Source organism: Physella acuta, unplaced genomic scaffold, assembly GCF_028476545.2.
Source record: "Physella acuta isolate Inbredline_101_S28 unplaced genomic scaffold, ASM2847654v3 ptg000247l, whole genome shotgun sequence".
NCBI classification, from domain to species: domain Eukaryota; kingdom Metazoa; phylum Mollusca; class Gastropoda; family Physidae; genus Physella; species Physella acuta.
In genome coordinates, this window is record NW_026731766.1 from 429,594 (window position 1) to 446,487 (window position 16,894).

General features: G+C 33.9%; 1 protein-coding gene across 5 annotated transcripts in view; it reads left to right on the forward strand.

The window, feature by feature from the left end:
* The window catches only part of LOC131938544 (copper-transporting ATPase 1), a 31,095-nt gene extending 14,428 nt beyond the window's left edge, over nucleotides 1–16,667 (forward strand). For 3 of the 5 annotated variants that reach the window (XM_059296614.1, XM_059296615.1, XM_059296616.1), the window contains exons 2-20: nucleotides 2,035–2,875; nucleotides 3,540–3,731; nucleotides 4,037–4,200; nucleotides 4,722–4,883; nucleotides 5,064–5,143; nucleotides 6,399–6,612; nucleotides 7,020–7,253; nucleotides 8,050–8,299; nucleotides 8,675–8,799; nucleotides 9,173–9,307; nucleotides 9,589–9,780; nucleotides 10,117–10,299; nucleotides 10,770–10,977; nucleotides 11,481–11,639; nucleotides 12,242–12,384; nucleotides 12,848–13,051; nucleotides 13,812–13,929; nucleotides 14,058–14,160; nucleotides 15,029–16,667. In XM_059296614.1, coding sequence (XP_059152597.1) covers nucleotides 2,035–2,875; nucleotides 3,540–3,731; nucleotides 4,037–4,200; nucleotides 4,722–4,883; nucleotides 5,064–5,143; nucleotides 6,399–6,612; nucleotides 7,020–7,253; nucleotides 8,050–8,299; nucleotides 8,675–8,799; nucleotides 9,173–9,307; nucleotides 9,589–9,780; nucleotides 10,117–10,299; nucleotides 10,770–10,977; nucleotides 11,481–11,639; nucleotides 12,242–12,384; nucleotides 12,848–13,051; nucleotides 13,812–13,929; nucleotides 14,058–14,160; nucleotides 15,029–15,278 — 3,957 coding nt within the window. In that variant the 3' untranslated portion in view covers nucleotides 15,279–16,667. Of the gene's footprint in view, nucleotides 1–1,250; nucleotides 1,403–1,499; nucleotides 1,619–2,034; nucleotides 2,876–3,539; nucleotides 3,732–4,036; nucleotides 4,201–4,721; nucleotides 4,884–5,063; nucleotides 5,144–6,398; nucleotides 6,613–7,019; nucleotides 7,254–8,049; nucleotides 8,300–8,674; nucleotides 8,800–9,172; nucleotides 9,308–9,588; nucleotides 9,781–10,116; nucleotides 10,300–10,769; nucleotides 10,978–11,480; nucleotides 11,640–12,241; nucleotides 12,385–12,847; nucleotides 13,052–13,811; nucleotides 13,930–14,057; nucleotides 14,161–15,028 lie in introns of those variants that run through there. The other 2 variants (XM_059296617.1, XM_059296618.1) reach the window with 2 other exon arrangements.
* The last annotated feature ends 227 nt before the right edge of the window (nucleotides 16,668–16,894 follow it).

Genomic DNA, 16,894 nt, shown 5'->3' on the forward strand with positions numbered 1-16,894 from the left:
CACAGTGTGATGTCATTTAAGGACAACTCTCTGGTTTTAATATCAGGGCTTAAGTAAAAGTATGAAGGTAATCCCTAGTGCTGCAGATGTGTTTTGGGTGGTATATGGTGCTTTACAGCCAGTGTTTCTTCCAGACTTTTTTCTCCGGGGGGCACTTGAAATCTTCGGGGGGGGGGGGGGGGGGCGGTAAACTTTCTTTGGGGGGGGCGGACACTGTTAAAAGTATATATTTTCTATATAAATTATATAAATTTCATTTCGTTCGGGGGGCGGTAAAAAATTTTCGGCAAAGCCCCCCGAAGAGATGCCTGGAAGAAACTCTGTTTACAGCCAAGACAACTTAATTAAATCTATTAACTATTACCCATTTTTTTTTTGTTATGTCCTAGTCAATCCACTTGATTCATGTTGCATATAAACTGTTTATATCCCACAAGTGTTGTTACAATCTACTGTCAAGTGTCATAATCTGATATTCTTTTTAAAGTTATTTGACCAATGTCTCTAACCCTAAGGGGCAAAACTTGATTTCACTGATTTTAGTTAGCAAGAAAGTACCCCAAGGCTTTAGATATGCCTTATATTTTGTTACACTTGCTCTCATGAACTAAATAACTATTTGTAGAGAACATACTCATCCCATCTTACACACATGTAGCTAATACAGAACACATTCAACACATCTTACACATATAAATAATATACTCAACATGTATTACTTAAATATAGTTAATTCAGACATAACACATGTTACACACATATAGCTAAAGTACAACATAATCAACAGATATTACATACATATAGTTAATTCAGATAATAACTCATCATAAACTACTACCTGATTATTATATATATTTAGCTGATACAGAAATTTTTAGCTCATCTTTCATTCATATGGTTTTTAAAGAACACACACTACACATCATACATACATACAGCTAATAGAGAACACAAGACAACATGTGTAACACAGATAGCTAACACATATGGCTAATACAGAACACATCTTACAAATATATCTAATACAGAACACATTCAACATATCTAAACATACAGTTCATACAGAACACACCCAACACAGCATACAGACATACAACCTATAGATAGAGAACATACCACATCTTGCACCCATCTAAGGGAGCAAACTCAAGGCCATTTGCAAGTATACATACACACTGACACTTGTGTGTCAAATTTACTGACCTGGATCATGACACTCCTGTCAGCACATAGGTAAGATGTAACATTCTATAGATTAGAGCTGAACGTGCCCTACATAGTTTTACCTTTATATTAGCGCACAAAAAGAAACTAGGGCTCCCTTATTCACACTTGACATTGTCCTGTTTCATCCAGATTCTGATCTAGGTAATACCGACAACAATATACACTGGTCAGAAAGGTACAATTGTCTGATTTTTAGATAAAAGTGTGACTTTTATTCTTTTATTGTTGCATTGGAAAATTTTGTATTATGTGGTGCTTTTAAAAATGAAGTGCTTTCAAGTGGATGAATTCATTTCTATTGTCACTGTGTTCATACACTACACTTTAACTGTGCTATTTAAATAATGCATAGTCATTTAGTTGTATGCTGGGCTATAACTAGAAGTTTAAGGTATATTTCCATATATGGAATCTTAAATAAATGCATTTCTTTTTAAGTTATTTAAAATATATAAATTAGCATAAAAATCTTTAGTTTCATAATAAGATTAAAATCAATCCTTCTTAATTTTATTGATTTTAAAGTAATGTTAATATAAATTTGATGGGTACACATAAAACTTCATTATACTCATATATGACAGCAATAATTATTTATATTATAAAAACACATTTAAATTTAAATTAAACAATGAAAAAGATATGTTATCTTTACTTTTTTAATTGCTGTTCAAATCAGAAGTTTAATATTTTCTCAGTTGTTTCATTTTTAAAATTATATTTTGATGTTGACATAATTTTACATAATATTACAGTTTACACAAAATCTGAGTACAAATGCTAATAATCTGACCACTATCCCAACAGGTGAGCTTTGAAACAAAGGAAGCTGGCATTCACTACAGCCCAACGAAAACTAGCCCTCCATCCTTAGCACAAGCTGCGACAGCCAACGGATTCCCAGCCATGGTCAAACGCATCGAGGAAACCACACCCCTAGTGGATGTGGATGAGCTCACCATCCATCTATCCGTAGAAGGCATGACATGTATGTCATGCGTCCGCAACATTGAGAGCACAGTGTCTAAAAAAGATGGCATTAAATCCATCACAGTTTCCTTGGAAGAAAAAAAAGCAACTGTCAGTATTGACCAGTCAAGAATAAAACCACTGGAAGTTGAAGATGCTATAAACGATATGGGATTTGAAGCTAAACTGCTAACACACTCACCATCAAACTCTACCAGTTCCGTAGCTTGTATAAAAATAGAAGGTATGACTTGTCAGTCATGTGTTAAAAACATTGAGGGGACAATGTCCTCACAACCAGGGATTCTAAACATCAGTGTTAGTCTTTCAAACAAAGAAGCCAAAGTAACCTACAACCCTCAGTTAACAAATCCAAAAACAATCGCTGGTCAGATAGATGACATGGGGTTTGAGGCACACGAACAAGAGGATGAAAATCTAAATAGAAATGTCTCCCTCACTGGGTCGCCTAAGAAAACGGTGCTGGACATTCGCGGAATGACCTGCAACTCATGCGTGAACACAATCGAGGGCAACATGAGAAAACACTCCGCTGTCGTCAGCATTAGAGTTTCTCTGGCGGAGCAGACGGGAACCATTGAGTACCTCCCCAATGAAACGAGTCCTGACCAGCTGTGTGATCTCATTAATGACATGGGCTTTGAAGCAAGTCTACCAGGTAAGTTGGGCAACATTCAGATAGTTTACCTGTATTTATAAGGATCATACACTAAAACTATTTTAATTATAACCCTTCAGTACATTCACTGACATTAGTTATATTAGTTCTAACCCTTAATTCTTTCACAGCCAGTAAAAAATTAATTTGGTAGTTGCCTTAGCTGCCTACCTTACATGATAAATACATTAATTTTCAATCACAAACCTTTTTGTATATCAAGAAGAGTCAATTCATTCATCATCTGTCCTCTTTCTTAAGGTTATCTTGGTAACTAGATGTCTCCGTTTGCTATGGTTTATCTATGAAAACCGAAACCGTTCAGTATTTGCTAAATAAATAAAATAAAATAGTTTATAAATAAGTGTGTCATCAAAAAACTATATTTAGTTAGTTCAGAGAGTGAAATAATAAGTTTTTATTTTGTAGTTTCACTCTCTTACAACTATATTTAATTTTGTAATTGTATTTTACTCATGTGTTCTACAAGATTTTATTTGCACAACTATTTTACAATTGTTTCTTAATTTAAATGTTATTTTTCATTATATACTGTATACAGTTATGATGACCTTTCCACTTTGGCAGGTGCCTACAATTTTTTAATCTTCTTATTAGTTTATATTTATTGACTATTACAAAACTAAATAACCCTTTTGTCCAGATATTACAAAAACTCACAAGAAAGTAACCATAGCCCGCTCAATCAGCGAGACTCAGCTGACTCCAAAATCTGACCAAAGTAAATCCAAGTTAGCCAATGATGGTGATTTAGAAAAATGTTTCTTGACTGTAACTGGCATGACTTGCGCTTCATGTGTAGCTACTATTGAGAAGAATGTCAAAAAAATGGAAGGTAAGCCAAAAATGAATTTGTTTTCAAGTTTTTTAAAAAAAATGTATTTGACACACATTTTAAAATACTCCTGTTTTATTTATAAAAAAACTTCTTAATTTGCAAAAAGGCTTTCCTTTTATTTCACCTAGCTTAATCTATAATTTATTTAATTTAAATAAGACATAAAACTGATTCCATAAATCTTGTTCTTGCTTATTATTATTATTATTTTTTTAACTTCTTAAAATTTGCAAATGAGTTATTCTTCCATCACTACTTATCAGCAAAGTCTAACATATTTTCCTCGACTAACCCTGATTTAGGTGTACAGAAAATTCTGGTCTCACTAATGGCCCAAAGGGCTGAAGTGACCTATGACCCTGCATATGTACTCCCTGGTCAAATTGCTAATAAAATTGAAGATTTGGGCTTCAACGCTTCAGTGACGGAAGGAGAATCACTTGGACACGGTACAGTGGAGCTGACGGTAATAAATAATGCTAATATCAAGTAAAGTATGAAATTTTAATACAGTGTGAGCTGTATATTGTGACACTGGTCCTCACTAAAATACCAAACCACTTTCAAAATCATGTATATTACTTTTTTCTTGAGGCTTGGCCCTTAATAAATTTAGTTTTCACATGACAATCACTGTAATTGGTGTTCCATATTTAAAATGTTAAACCCTATTTGACGTAAAAAGGTAGATTATGTAGACAGTGTTGTGATGTTTACTTCTACCCTTGTAATTCTTGGTACCATATAACAGGGGTTGTATCCCAGTGTTGTGATGTTTACTTCTACCCCTGTAATTCTTGGTACCATATAACAGGGGTTGTATCACAGTGTTGTGATGTTTACTTATCATATAACTCTTGGTACCAAATAACAAGGGTTGTATCCCAGTGTTGTGATGTTTACTTATTATATAACTCTAGGTACCATATAACAGGGGTTGTATCCCAGTGTTGTGATGTGTACTTATTATATAACTCTTGGTACCAGATAACAGGAATGACCTGCAGCTCCTGTGTCAACAGAATTGAGTCAGACATCAAAAAGAAACGGGGCATCATCTCAGCTTCAGTAGCCTTGTCCACAAACACGGGCAAGTTCACCTTTGACACTGAACAGACAGGGCCCAGAGACATCATTGAAGCCATCAAGGTTGTTCATCCCTTACCAGCTGCATACTTTTTTAATGTTACACACTAAATGTGTTTTGTCATTCGCTTTATTTATTAGATATACTTATTTAATTAATTTTTTAAACTCTTTTTTTTTTATCATTTTTATCTTTTTTACTATCAAAATTTTTTATTTACTTTATTTAATATTTGTTCTTAGTCATTGGGCTTTGAAGCACATCTACGAACAGATGATGATCACAGGGCTTCACGTTATGACCACAGAGATGAAATAAAAAGGTTTGTCTTTTTTTGTAATCAGAACAGTTGTTTATCTTAACAGAAGGTAACTATGTTAGAATGTTTGTTTCTATGAGCTACAACAGTATTTTTATTGAAATTTGATTTTCTGTTTTTCAATTTAAATATTTCTGTACATAGTTTAGTATAATTACAATTATTATATTTTAAATTATCTTAACTGTTGTCCCCTTTAAATTTCTAGATGGAGAACATCATTCTTGTGGTCCTTGACATTTGGTGCCCCCTCCATGATCCTAACTTTCTATATTAATTGTTACTTTAACTTTACAGATGGAGAACATCGTTCTTGTGGTCCCTGATATTTGGTGCCCCCTCCATGATCCCAACTTTCTATATTAATTGTTACTTTAACTTTACAGATGGAGAACATCGTTCTTGTGGTCCCTGATATTTGGTGCCCCCTCCATGATCCCAACTTTCTATATTAATTGTTACTTTAACTTTACAGATGGAGAACATCGTTCTTGTGGTCCCTGATATTTGGTGCCCCCTCCATGATCCTAACTTACTATATTAATTGTTACTTCTAACTTTGCAGATGGAGAACATCGTTGTTGTGGTCCCTGATATTTGGTGCCCCCTCCATGATCCTAACTTTCTATATTAATTGTTACTTTAACTTTACAGATGGAGAACATTGTTCTTGTGGTCCCTGATATTTGGTGTCCCCTCCTTGATCCTAACACTATATTAATTGTTACTTCTAACTTTACAGATGGAGACTTGTGGTCCCTGATATTTGGTGCACCCTCCATGATCCCAACTTTCTATATTAATTGTTACTTTAACTTTACAGATTGAGAACATTGTTCTTGTGGTCCCTGATCTTTGGTGCACCCTCCATGATCCTAACTTACTATATTAATTGTGTAACTTTGCAGATGGAGAACATCGTTCTTGTTGTCCATGATATTTGGTGCACCCTCCATGATCCTAACTTACTATATTAATTGTTACTTTAACTTTGCAGATGGAGAACATCGTTCTTGTGGTCCATGATATTTGGTGCACCCTCCATGATCCTAACTTACTATATTAATTGTGTAACTTTGCAGATGGAGAACATCGTTCTTGTGGTCCCTGATATTTGGTGCACCCTCCATGATCCTAACTTACTATATTAATTGTTACAAACTTTACAGATGGAGAACATCGTTCTTGTGGTCCCTGATATTTGGTGCACCCTCCATGGTCCTAACTTACTATATTAATTGTTACTTTAACTTTACAGATGGAGAACATCGTTCTTGTGGTCCCTGATATTTGGTGCCCCCTCCATGATCCTCATGATGTACTTCATGTTTGGGATGCCTGAGCCCTCCCACGGGGAACACATGAACAGCAGTAACACAAGCATGTCTGGGGCACACTACCAGCAGATCATGATCACCCCTGGCTTAGATGTACTCAACCTCATCATGTTTATTCTTGCCACACCTGTCCAGGTGGGTCCCATGTGATTCATTGCTCTGGTTTTTACTGTATCTTTGATAAATTATGTGCAAGCTAAGTTGTCTAGCCATCGCAATATAGAAATAGAAAAATTATAATTCCATGTAGTTCTTTCCATTGAGTTGAAAAGTGAAGATTTAGCATTTTTCTAAGGTGTCTCTATTCTTTAAGGAAGATATAGTAATTTTGGTATATAAAATTAACTATAAAGAATGTATTTAAAATGCTATGTGTATAGTAATTTAGTATATAAAATTAACTTTAAAGAATGTATTTAAAATTCTATGTGTAATTAACAGTGTGTTAATTATATATTTAATTTTATATATACTCAACTACACACACACATATATACATATGCATGCTCAATTTTGTTTTCTGTAAATTTGTGCCTGAGCAGTTTGTGGGTGGCCGCTACTTTTACATCCAAGCCTACAAGGTCATGAAGCATGGCTCCACCAACATGGATGTGCTGGTCGTCATGGCAACCACCATCTCCTACCTGTACTCTATAGCTGTTGTGGTGGCTGCCATGATTTTAAGAGAAGAATCCAGCCCTGTCACATTTTTTGAGACCACCCCTATGCTCATGGTGTTCATATCATTAGGCAGATGGCTTGAACACATCGCCAAGGTAGTCTAGATTCTAGTTTTATTTTTTTATTTTGTCTGTAACTAGATAAAAGTAACTTGATGATGAAAACCATAAAGGTCATTTACATTTTCAAGGTATTTTTACATAATTGGGTGCCAAGCTGCCTATTTTTTCTAAGACTTGATGTCAAGCACACCAATCCTTATTCTATCCTAGGTATCTTGATACCTGCTCCAACCTATGCATAACAGTCCCTAACATGATCCCTGACCTATTCATTTACCTTCTATCCTTTCAAGGCTTGATGATCCTTAACATGTCTACTTAACTGATCCTAATGTAAACATAGTGTTCCCTGGTCCCAACTATTAGTTTCGGCAAAAAAATGGTTTGCTTTGGAATCAAATTCTAAGCAGAGAGCATCTAGCAATAACTACCCACTATCTTATAATTAATATAATATAATTTTCATGTATGGGACGGCGTGGCCTAGCGCTAGAGAGCTAGACTGCTAACCTGAGTCTCGAGTTCGAATCTGGGTTTAAATCAGTGGAATGTCCCTGAGTCGACCCAGCTCTGATGGGTACCTAACTTACGTTAGGAAAACAAAGGCTGCTGGGCATAGTGCTGACCACACTACCCCTTCATATGCCAAGGTCTCTGAAGCAGATGAATTCATCTGCCTCATGTGCCTTGGTTATGAACAGGAAATGATGAATTTTCATTTACTGCATAAACATGGTTTTAATTTTTTTTTTTTTATTGATTTTTCTTAAAAGAAAAGGTTTTGAAATGTGACATAATATTTACATTCTTCAATTCTTCTGTTAACTAGGGTAAAACAAGTGAAGCCCTCGCTAAGCTTATCTCCCTTCAACCCTCTGAAGCTGTCCTTGTGGATATAGATAAAGACTTCCAGATCATGTCTGAGAGGGTGATTGACCTAGATCTGGTGCAGAGAGGGGACATCCTCAAGGTGACACCAGGTGGTAAAATCCCTGTGGATGCCAAGGTTATTTTTGGCCATTCGTCATGTGATGAATCTTTGATTACAGGGGAGAGCATGCCTGTCACTAAAACAGTTGGTAGGTCCCTTTAAAGCACCAAACACAGTGGTGTAACTTTTCTTTGTTTTGTTTTTTTTAATACACAATCCTATGTTGTTTTATTTTTAGAATAATGAAAAAAAAGAAATCAAATAGCTTGCACCTTATATATAGTAATAGAAAAATAAATTTCATTATTTCAGGTTGTCAGTTACATTTTAGCTTATAGTTTTTTCTCCATGTTTTCTTAGTTGGATAATGATTATTATTGTTTGATAATTTAGGCCTTCATTGAGTCCTATCAGCCAGCTTCATGTATGAAAATATTTTCTTTAAAAATGATAAGAATGTCATAACAAAATAAATGTTGAGTGTAAACATAGTTTAGTTACAACCATGGTATGTTTCCTGCAGGTTCACCTGTTATTGGTGGGAGCATCAATGAAAATGGTTTACTCTTGATAGAGGCAACCTATGTTGGTGCAGACACTACTCTGAGTCAGATTGTGAAGCTTGTGGAGGAGGCGCAGACATCCAAAGTAAGTTTGTTCTATAGGTGAGACAAATCTCACTAGAAATATTATTATTCTTTCCTTTAGCTGTGCAGTATGTGGCTGAGATAATACTTCCCAGGCAGATATTTTACACTGTGAAGTGTTCAAACCATTTAAAAATATATTTTTGAAGTCTTTAATAGGTTAGTGTACACTTAAAGATACAAAAGCAATGGAATAGCAATAACAATTAACTTGCATTTAATATTAAGGTGGACTTTATTCCTAGCTGTATATTAGAAAAAGGGTTTAGATACAATGAGCATTTTTTTTTTACATTTTTGTTAAGTTGGTTATTAAGTTAGTTATGTAGCTTTGGATTGAAAATAAATAATTTAAATTGTTTCTATTTCTTCAGGCCCCCATACAGAACTTAGCAGACAAGATCGCAGGTATCTTTGTTCCAGTGGTCACAGCTTTGTCACTTGTGACCCTTATTGTGTGGATGGCCATTGGCTACACTGATGTGTCATTGCTGGACAAACATTATGATGTAAGTTGCAGTAGATTCAACATGCTTGGAAACTAAGTGCTGTATTGGGGCAATGTCTAATTCTTGTTTAAAAATTGTTAACTTCTTCTAATTGTTTTTAGATCTTATTAGCTTTTAAATTCAGATATATATTTTGCACATTAAAAAACAAATTGCTGCCTTGGAAAAAAGCTAGAAAACAAATATTTAAAATGTAACTTTTAGTGAAACATTTATACTTTTGTTGATTTGCTTTGTTGTTTTTTATACTAATAAAACGTGATTACAAATGTTTTCTGCAGCCAAAGGGTCCAGTTCCAATGACAGAGTTGATCTTAGAGAAAGCTTTCCAGTATGCAATCACAGTGTTGAGTATTGCATGTCCGTGTGCCTTGGGTTTAGCCACCCCTACGGCTGTGATGGTGGGAACTGGTGTAGGGGCCACAAATGGCATCTTGATTAAAGGAGGCGAGCCATTAGAGCTCACCCACAAGGTACTGCAGAGTTATGCTTGTTACTTTTTGTTATTGCCCCTACCCTGATATTAAGCCTAATTCTAACCCAAACAGCCATACAAGAAGGAAGAAAACCCCTGGAAATAGGAAAACATTTCAAAATTAAATTGAAGCTTATCTAACAGTTACTAAAATATAAACCTCATTCTCTCTAGGAAAAAAGGGATGTGAAAAGGGGGAAGGCACTTTCCACTGTTAAAGTTACTTTTTTTTTTTAAGTTGGGGACAAAACCCTTTATTTTTTCTTTTCTGCTTTCAAAGTTAAAAGTCTGTGATAAGAAAGGAACAATAATCCATGGTTTATTTTTTTTACAGCTCAAAGTAATAGTCTTTGATAAGACAGGGACAATAACCCATGGTGTACCAAGAGTGGCAAGAGTCTCAATGTTTGTAAAGGAGTCAACATTCTCCTTTATAAAGTTTCTTGCTATTGCTGGTACAGCAGAAACTGGCAGTGAGCATCCCATAGCCTCTGCCATCCTCAAGTATGTTAAAGAGGTACGAAGAAAAAATACTTTCATCAAATTCATGAAATGTGTGTTATTTTGCTTAATAACAATGTGCGTCTTCACCAAATTAGTGAAATGCTGTTATCTATTGTTGTTCATCATTTGTAGAGGGATAAGAAAATTAGAGGAGAAATTAGTTTTAGAATAAATAAATGTGTGGTTTTTTTTACATATTATAAATATACTTCAATTGATGTGTCACTAATTGGTTTAAAAATGAGCTACTTCATTACCTAATGGGTTGAGAAAATATTCACTATAAATTAACGTAAATTAAAAGACATTTTTATGTCAAAATTTTGAAAATATGAATTGTTCATGTCCTTAAGATAAAGTAAATAACTTTTTAATGCTAGCCAAAATAAATAGTTTAAGTTCTAACTAAGGTTTAAAAAAAAATTTCTCCAATGCTTGCCAGATAAATTGTTTTGATTTTATCCAAAATAAATTTTGTTCCAGACCCTGGCAGCAGACAACTTGGGGAAAGCCTCAGACTTCTCAGCAGTCCCTGGCTGTGGGATCAAGTGTAAAGTGTCCAACATTGAATCTTTACTGCTGGGCCTGGACATGGAGGGGGTCAACAACAGGAAGAACAAGTACGGGAGTCAGCTGATCAAAATAGACAATTTGTTGTTTGATAACCAGGACGAGAGCAACAATATTCTCAGTGAGTCTCTTAAAAATGTTCATTCTTAAAAAAATTTATTTTAAATGTTTTTGTTTTTTTTTTTGTCAAAAAAATACTAGAGGTACAGGTTGAAATATTTATTTTTAAACAGGATCCATTTAGAACATTTGTAGATTACCTATGCTTCTCACAGGTTCAATGTACTTAATTACTCAAACTTCATGAAGATCTCACATCTTTCTATTTATGTTCTTTTGATTATTGAAGCACAAATAATTTTTTACAGCAAATAATATAAACACTGTAAAATGCACAAGGTTTGATATATTTTAAGTAATATAATTTGCATAAAAGTTGTTTTTGTTACTTTGTAACTATTTACAAATATGGAATATTTACACACACACTTGTGTTTAAAAAAGTTGAATTTTTTAAAATTTTAGTTTATTTTGTGAATTTACTATAATGTTACAATTTAAATAGAAAGAAGTTTTTGAAAATTGAAATTGTTAAACATATTTTTTTTGTGCCAACTTGCTCAGATTTGCCAATGGCAGCTCAAGCATCTCAGTTGTACGATGTTCTGATTGGCAACCGTGAGTGGATGAGTAGGAATGGGCTGACAGTGGAGGAAACCATGGATGACGTGATGATTGAGCATGAGAACAAAGGGCACACTGCAGTTCTGTGTGCTGTTGATGGTCAGTCCACATTGGCTTTAGATACAGACTCATTCATTTCATTTAGATGATAGATAAACGACACAGGGTAGTTCTGTGTGCTTTTGATGGTCAGCCCACATTGGTTTTAGATACAGACTCATGGTGTTTCTGTTATTAATTTCAGTTAGATACAGATACATAATGTATTTGTTAAACCTTTTTTTTAGATATGTCAGTCTCCCACTAGCTAGGTGGTGTGGTTGAGTGGTAGGGCAGTATTTTTAACTAGAAAGTCTTATGTTTAGTTCTTGTCCATGAGGATAAAGGGTATAGGATTGGATTCTGGGAAAGTAAAAGCATAGTGCTGAACACATTTGCTAAGGTTAAAGAATGAGATTAACTCTGCCATTTGAACTTTAGTGTCTGAAAGATACCTTTACTCACATTCTTCAACTGTTAAACATTTGTTTAGAATATGTCAATCTTTTGCAATCTCTAACTAAATGTCTCAGTTCTCAGCTAATGTAATCTCAAAAACATAGCATTATAAACTAAGTACAAATCTGTAATACAAAATCTTTTACAAAGGTGGCACCCACTTTGCGCTGTAATAATCACATTGTTATTGTTTGCCATCTAAGGTGTGATTGTGGGCATGCTGGCTGTGGCTGATACAGTCAAGTCTGAAGCACATCTGGCTGTACACGAGCTCAAGAAAATGGGTTTACAGGTTATACTTCTCACTGGGGATAACCAGAAAACTGCAGCGGCAATAGCCAAGCAGGTGACTAGCCACACAATTATTGTTGATTTCATAACTTCTATTGCTGTTCTCACTTATTCATTTTAACTATAGGCAAAAGGCTATATTTAAATTAAATTCCATTATTATTTGTTTGTCCTTAATTTAATCTCAGAATACAGTTTCTTTCAAATTAATTTAATTCTTCATTATCCTAAGTCTTTTATAGTTTGGACAAGTTTGTTACAAAACATTTGAGTACATTTTTCCTGCAAGGCAGATCAACAAATGTTTTCAATGTCAATAGATTTTTTTTTCTTAATTTATCCAGATTCTAGAATATTTAATATGTATACAAAATTTCCCATGTAATAATAAACAGTATACGTGCACTCATAAGAGAAATACCAAAAAATCATGTATGTCCCTTTTTACTCCAAAACAACAGAGTATAATAATAATTATTGATTATGTAAAAAAAACTTTAATTTTGTGTTTCTTGAAGGTTGGCATCACCAAAGTCTTTGCCGAAGTCCTCCCATCCCACAAGGTGAAGAAAATTAAGCACCTCCAGTCCTCTGGTGTCAAAGTGGCAATGGTCGGTGATGGCGTCAATGACTCACCTGCCCTTGCTCAGGCTGATGTTGGAATCGCCATTGGGACTGGGACTGATGTAGCGGTTGAGGCAGCAGATATTGTTCTTATAAAGGTAAAATATTTTACACCGAAATACTCCTTTATCATTGATCTGCTTATTTCAGATTTCTTTTGCATACATTGATAATTATTGTTCGTGCTTAAGAGTTCATAACACTGGAACATTTTCTCTTGTAACCTTTGAGATCAATAGTCATTGATTTCTCGCAACTGGTGGAGGATGCGAGGACCAGCTCTTCTTCTTCTTCCTTAATTATTAGTGTTGAAGGGGATCGAGATTTATCTGCCAGTGGGTTTGAACTCGAGACTTTGTTCGAATTTATCAACCATGAGCTTTTTGCCGACTCGACCACGCCTCCAACACAATTAAGCGTTATGTGTCAACAGGTTATGCGCCATTAAGGCCATTGACTCCGATTTCAGCCTGCTTTTCTTTTTGGATTTGCTTCCATAGCCTTTGTCCAACCAAGAACAAACTACAAGGCAGCAGTTGTTTAATTTTGGAGTTGTCTCTCCTAGAAGAGTGGCTGTCCCCAGCTAACGAGCCTCATCTGCCCGAGGGTTTGAACTCGAGACTTTTCTGTTTAGCAACCATGAGCTTTACCGACTCAACCACGCCGAACCCTTATATTAATGTTTTTAGAAGAAGAGAGGTAGTTTTTAAATGATGTTTGGGTGTGGGGATCAAGAAATTTTATTATGGGCTGCCCTTTCATTTTTTTGTTTTTGTCATATTTCATTTACCTGTATGTTATTCTAGTTTCAAAATTAGTCTATCATAATAAACTGAAAATGATCTTATTGAATTGCAGAATGACTTGTTGGATGTCTATTCCGCAATTAAATTATCTAAAATGACAGTGAGGAGAATCCATATCAACTTTGTGTCTGCCTGTATCTACAATTTATTGGGAATACCTATTGCAGCAGGTAATTATTTTGAAAAACAAATTTGGTTAGTTCTTTGGAAGTGGAATATTCTTTCATGGAAGTTATTAATGCTGACTAGTTATGTTTTTTAAAAAGTTATCACTTCTAACCATTAACAACATCTGCAGGTGTGTTTATGCCCATTGGTTTAGAGTTACGTCCCTGGATGGCCTCAGCAGCAATGGCCGCTTCTTCTGTCTCTGTGGTTGCTGCCTCATTATTACTCAAAACGTAAGGCCATTACAAAGCTTGCTTAACCATTAATGTCCCGTAACGCCCGCTGCCGCCCGACACCGTTAATGTCCCGTAACGCCCGCTGCCGCCCGCTTACAATACGCATAGAAAAATTAAATTTGTTTCATTAAAATTTGGCCTACAAATCCTAATTTTTAACTAAACAGGAAGTCGGATAGTTTCAGCATCCTTTTCCGGTCTTCTAATTTCAATGGCGCTTTTGAAAGATAAAAAATAATAGTTTCTTTCTATCTCGAAATTTTAGACTCATCTGTCCTATTTTTAGTAGATTTAATATTAAAAATAAAATAAAATAATGCCTCTATACGTATCTAGGCATGAATTTTATGAATTATATATCTTAAACATAACCAAATTGATATTTAACTGTTAAATTCGATGCATAGTTGTTTAGACAAAAATAAATAAAGTTGACTACCGAAAATGACCTGTTTTGAATTTTCTCCGACATTTTTTATTTTTATACTGTACTTGTACCGAATATAATATATTCTATTTAATACTGTTGGAAAGCCAGGTTTATTCCCAACATTAAGCAGTAGTTTTTATCATAATTTTCAATTTCATTTAGACAAAAACAAATATTTTGTGAAACTATTCACTTGATCATACAGAGTTATGCTCCTTACATTGGGCCGTCATGGGTGGAGTTTTGGTAGAATGAATGGGACATTAATGGTTAATACAAAATATCTTTATAAAAAATTCAGCATTATCTTGTCTGTTTTTTTTTTAAATGTTTTAAACAGTCCAAGAATATGAGATCCACTATTTAAAAATAATCATTGTTTATAAGTTTTCTTAGTATTAGATCCATATATTATGTGTCTGTATTCACGCCCAGGTTCCGTAAACCTAAAAAAGAAGATTTGTTAACCCCTGAGTACTACAAAAAGTTCTCCCAAGATCAAGACACAGACGACATATCCATGCACAGAGGTGATGACTGGGAGAACCCACTGCGCACACCACGACAAACAAGCAATCATTCCAAGTGGAGCTGGCTAAAACCCACCAACGTCACTACCCCAGACCAGAAGAGTTTACTTGAGAACCATGATGAGGTAGACATAGAAATGAGTCCTGTAATTTAATTAAGTCATCTTACTTTTTCTCTCAATAGCTGTGCCAATTTAAAGTCTAACCTTACCTACCAGTTTTCAGTTCTAGGCACATTCTTTTGTTAGTCTACTTCACAATTCATCAATAATAATGTATTCCATTTGTAAAGTAGTAATGAAGTTTTCCAACTATATTGTAAAACATTTTTTTAAATAACTTAACTTATAATGTTTGATTTTTTAGATATGAAAGTATCAAAGTAAATACTTCAGCGGGTAATTTTTGTTTTACACAGCTGATATGTTCAAATAGTTTAATACTGCATTGTGTTCCAATAATTATTTTTCTACTGACCATGGATATTTTATTAAACTACATTTTTTTAATTAATCACCATAATCTAAATTTGAATAAAATTCCTAACCAATGCTGAGGCATAATTTGTTTTAAAAAAGAAGTGCTGATTTTGTACTTATGGATTAAAAGCAATTTTTTTGTTTATGAAATCAGTTTTAATGTATTTTGTTACAAACTAATCAAAAAGTAATAATTAAATCCTCATCTACCGTAATCATCACTAGATATGTATATCATTTGCAAACTGTAAAATAATTAAGAGAAAATTATTTTGTTTCTTAACTGAACCCAGGGTAGAAATTTTGTAAAAAAAAAATGCTAAAATTGTGAAACTATTATACTCCAGATATTCTCCAATTTTTATTTATGCTATCACTCCTGGATCTTATTTTACACTTGTAATGACATATGAATGGAATCCATTCCAGAATCAGTTTCCTACCCTTGTTAATTGTTATATGCCTTTCATTACTTGCATAATACCATTCAGATGAATTTCACTTGCCTTGTTCATTTACATCCAAAAAGGAACTTTTATTTTTAAAATCTCAAAATTTGTCATCGTACTTGTTTTAAATTCCCAGCACCATCTTAAAACGTATCAAATGGCATTTCAGAAAAGGCTGTGTCTGTAACATCACCAATTTTGTTTTGATGAATTTCTTTACACATTTTAGTTTGCTAAAAACTTAACATTTAATCTGTAAAAATGTTTTATTAGTCTGCACTTTAACTGTTCACAACTACCTTAGTAGCAATAAATATTATTTCACCAATTTCTCTTCAACATGAATAGAACTATAGAAAAAAAAATTAAAAAAGGTTTCATCAAAAATTAGTGTCAAATATATTTTGCATTGACTTCATATGACCAAATTTAACGTAATTTCTGTGTTTAATTACCTTGGTGTCTTTGCAGTAGTACCAGATTTATTACTCACTAATACAATACTTAGTTATGTATTTCAGATTGAATAACTTGTAAATATCTTTATAATGTACTGTAATGCAATAAACTGTTGATGCAGATTATATGTAAATAAATAAATATATATTACTAACAATATCTTTGTTATTACATCATTTGTAAATAATGTTAAGAGCATTGTTTCACTGCTTTTCTATATCATGTTAAAAAAATAAAGGTCTTTTTAAAACTGACCAACAAATGCCTGAAATGTAAGCCATAATTTTGCTGTCCTTGCTTTATAGTAATGCAGCAATAGTAATGTACTCTACAAATAATTTACTTTATAACTATGGCTAACCTAATACAATCTGAAAAAAGACA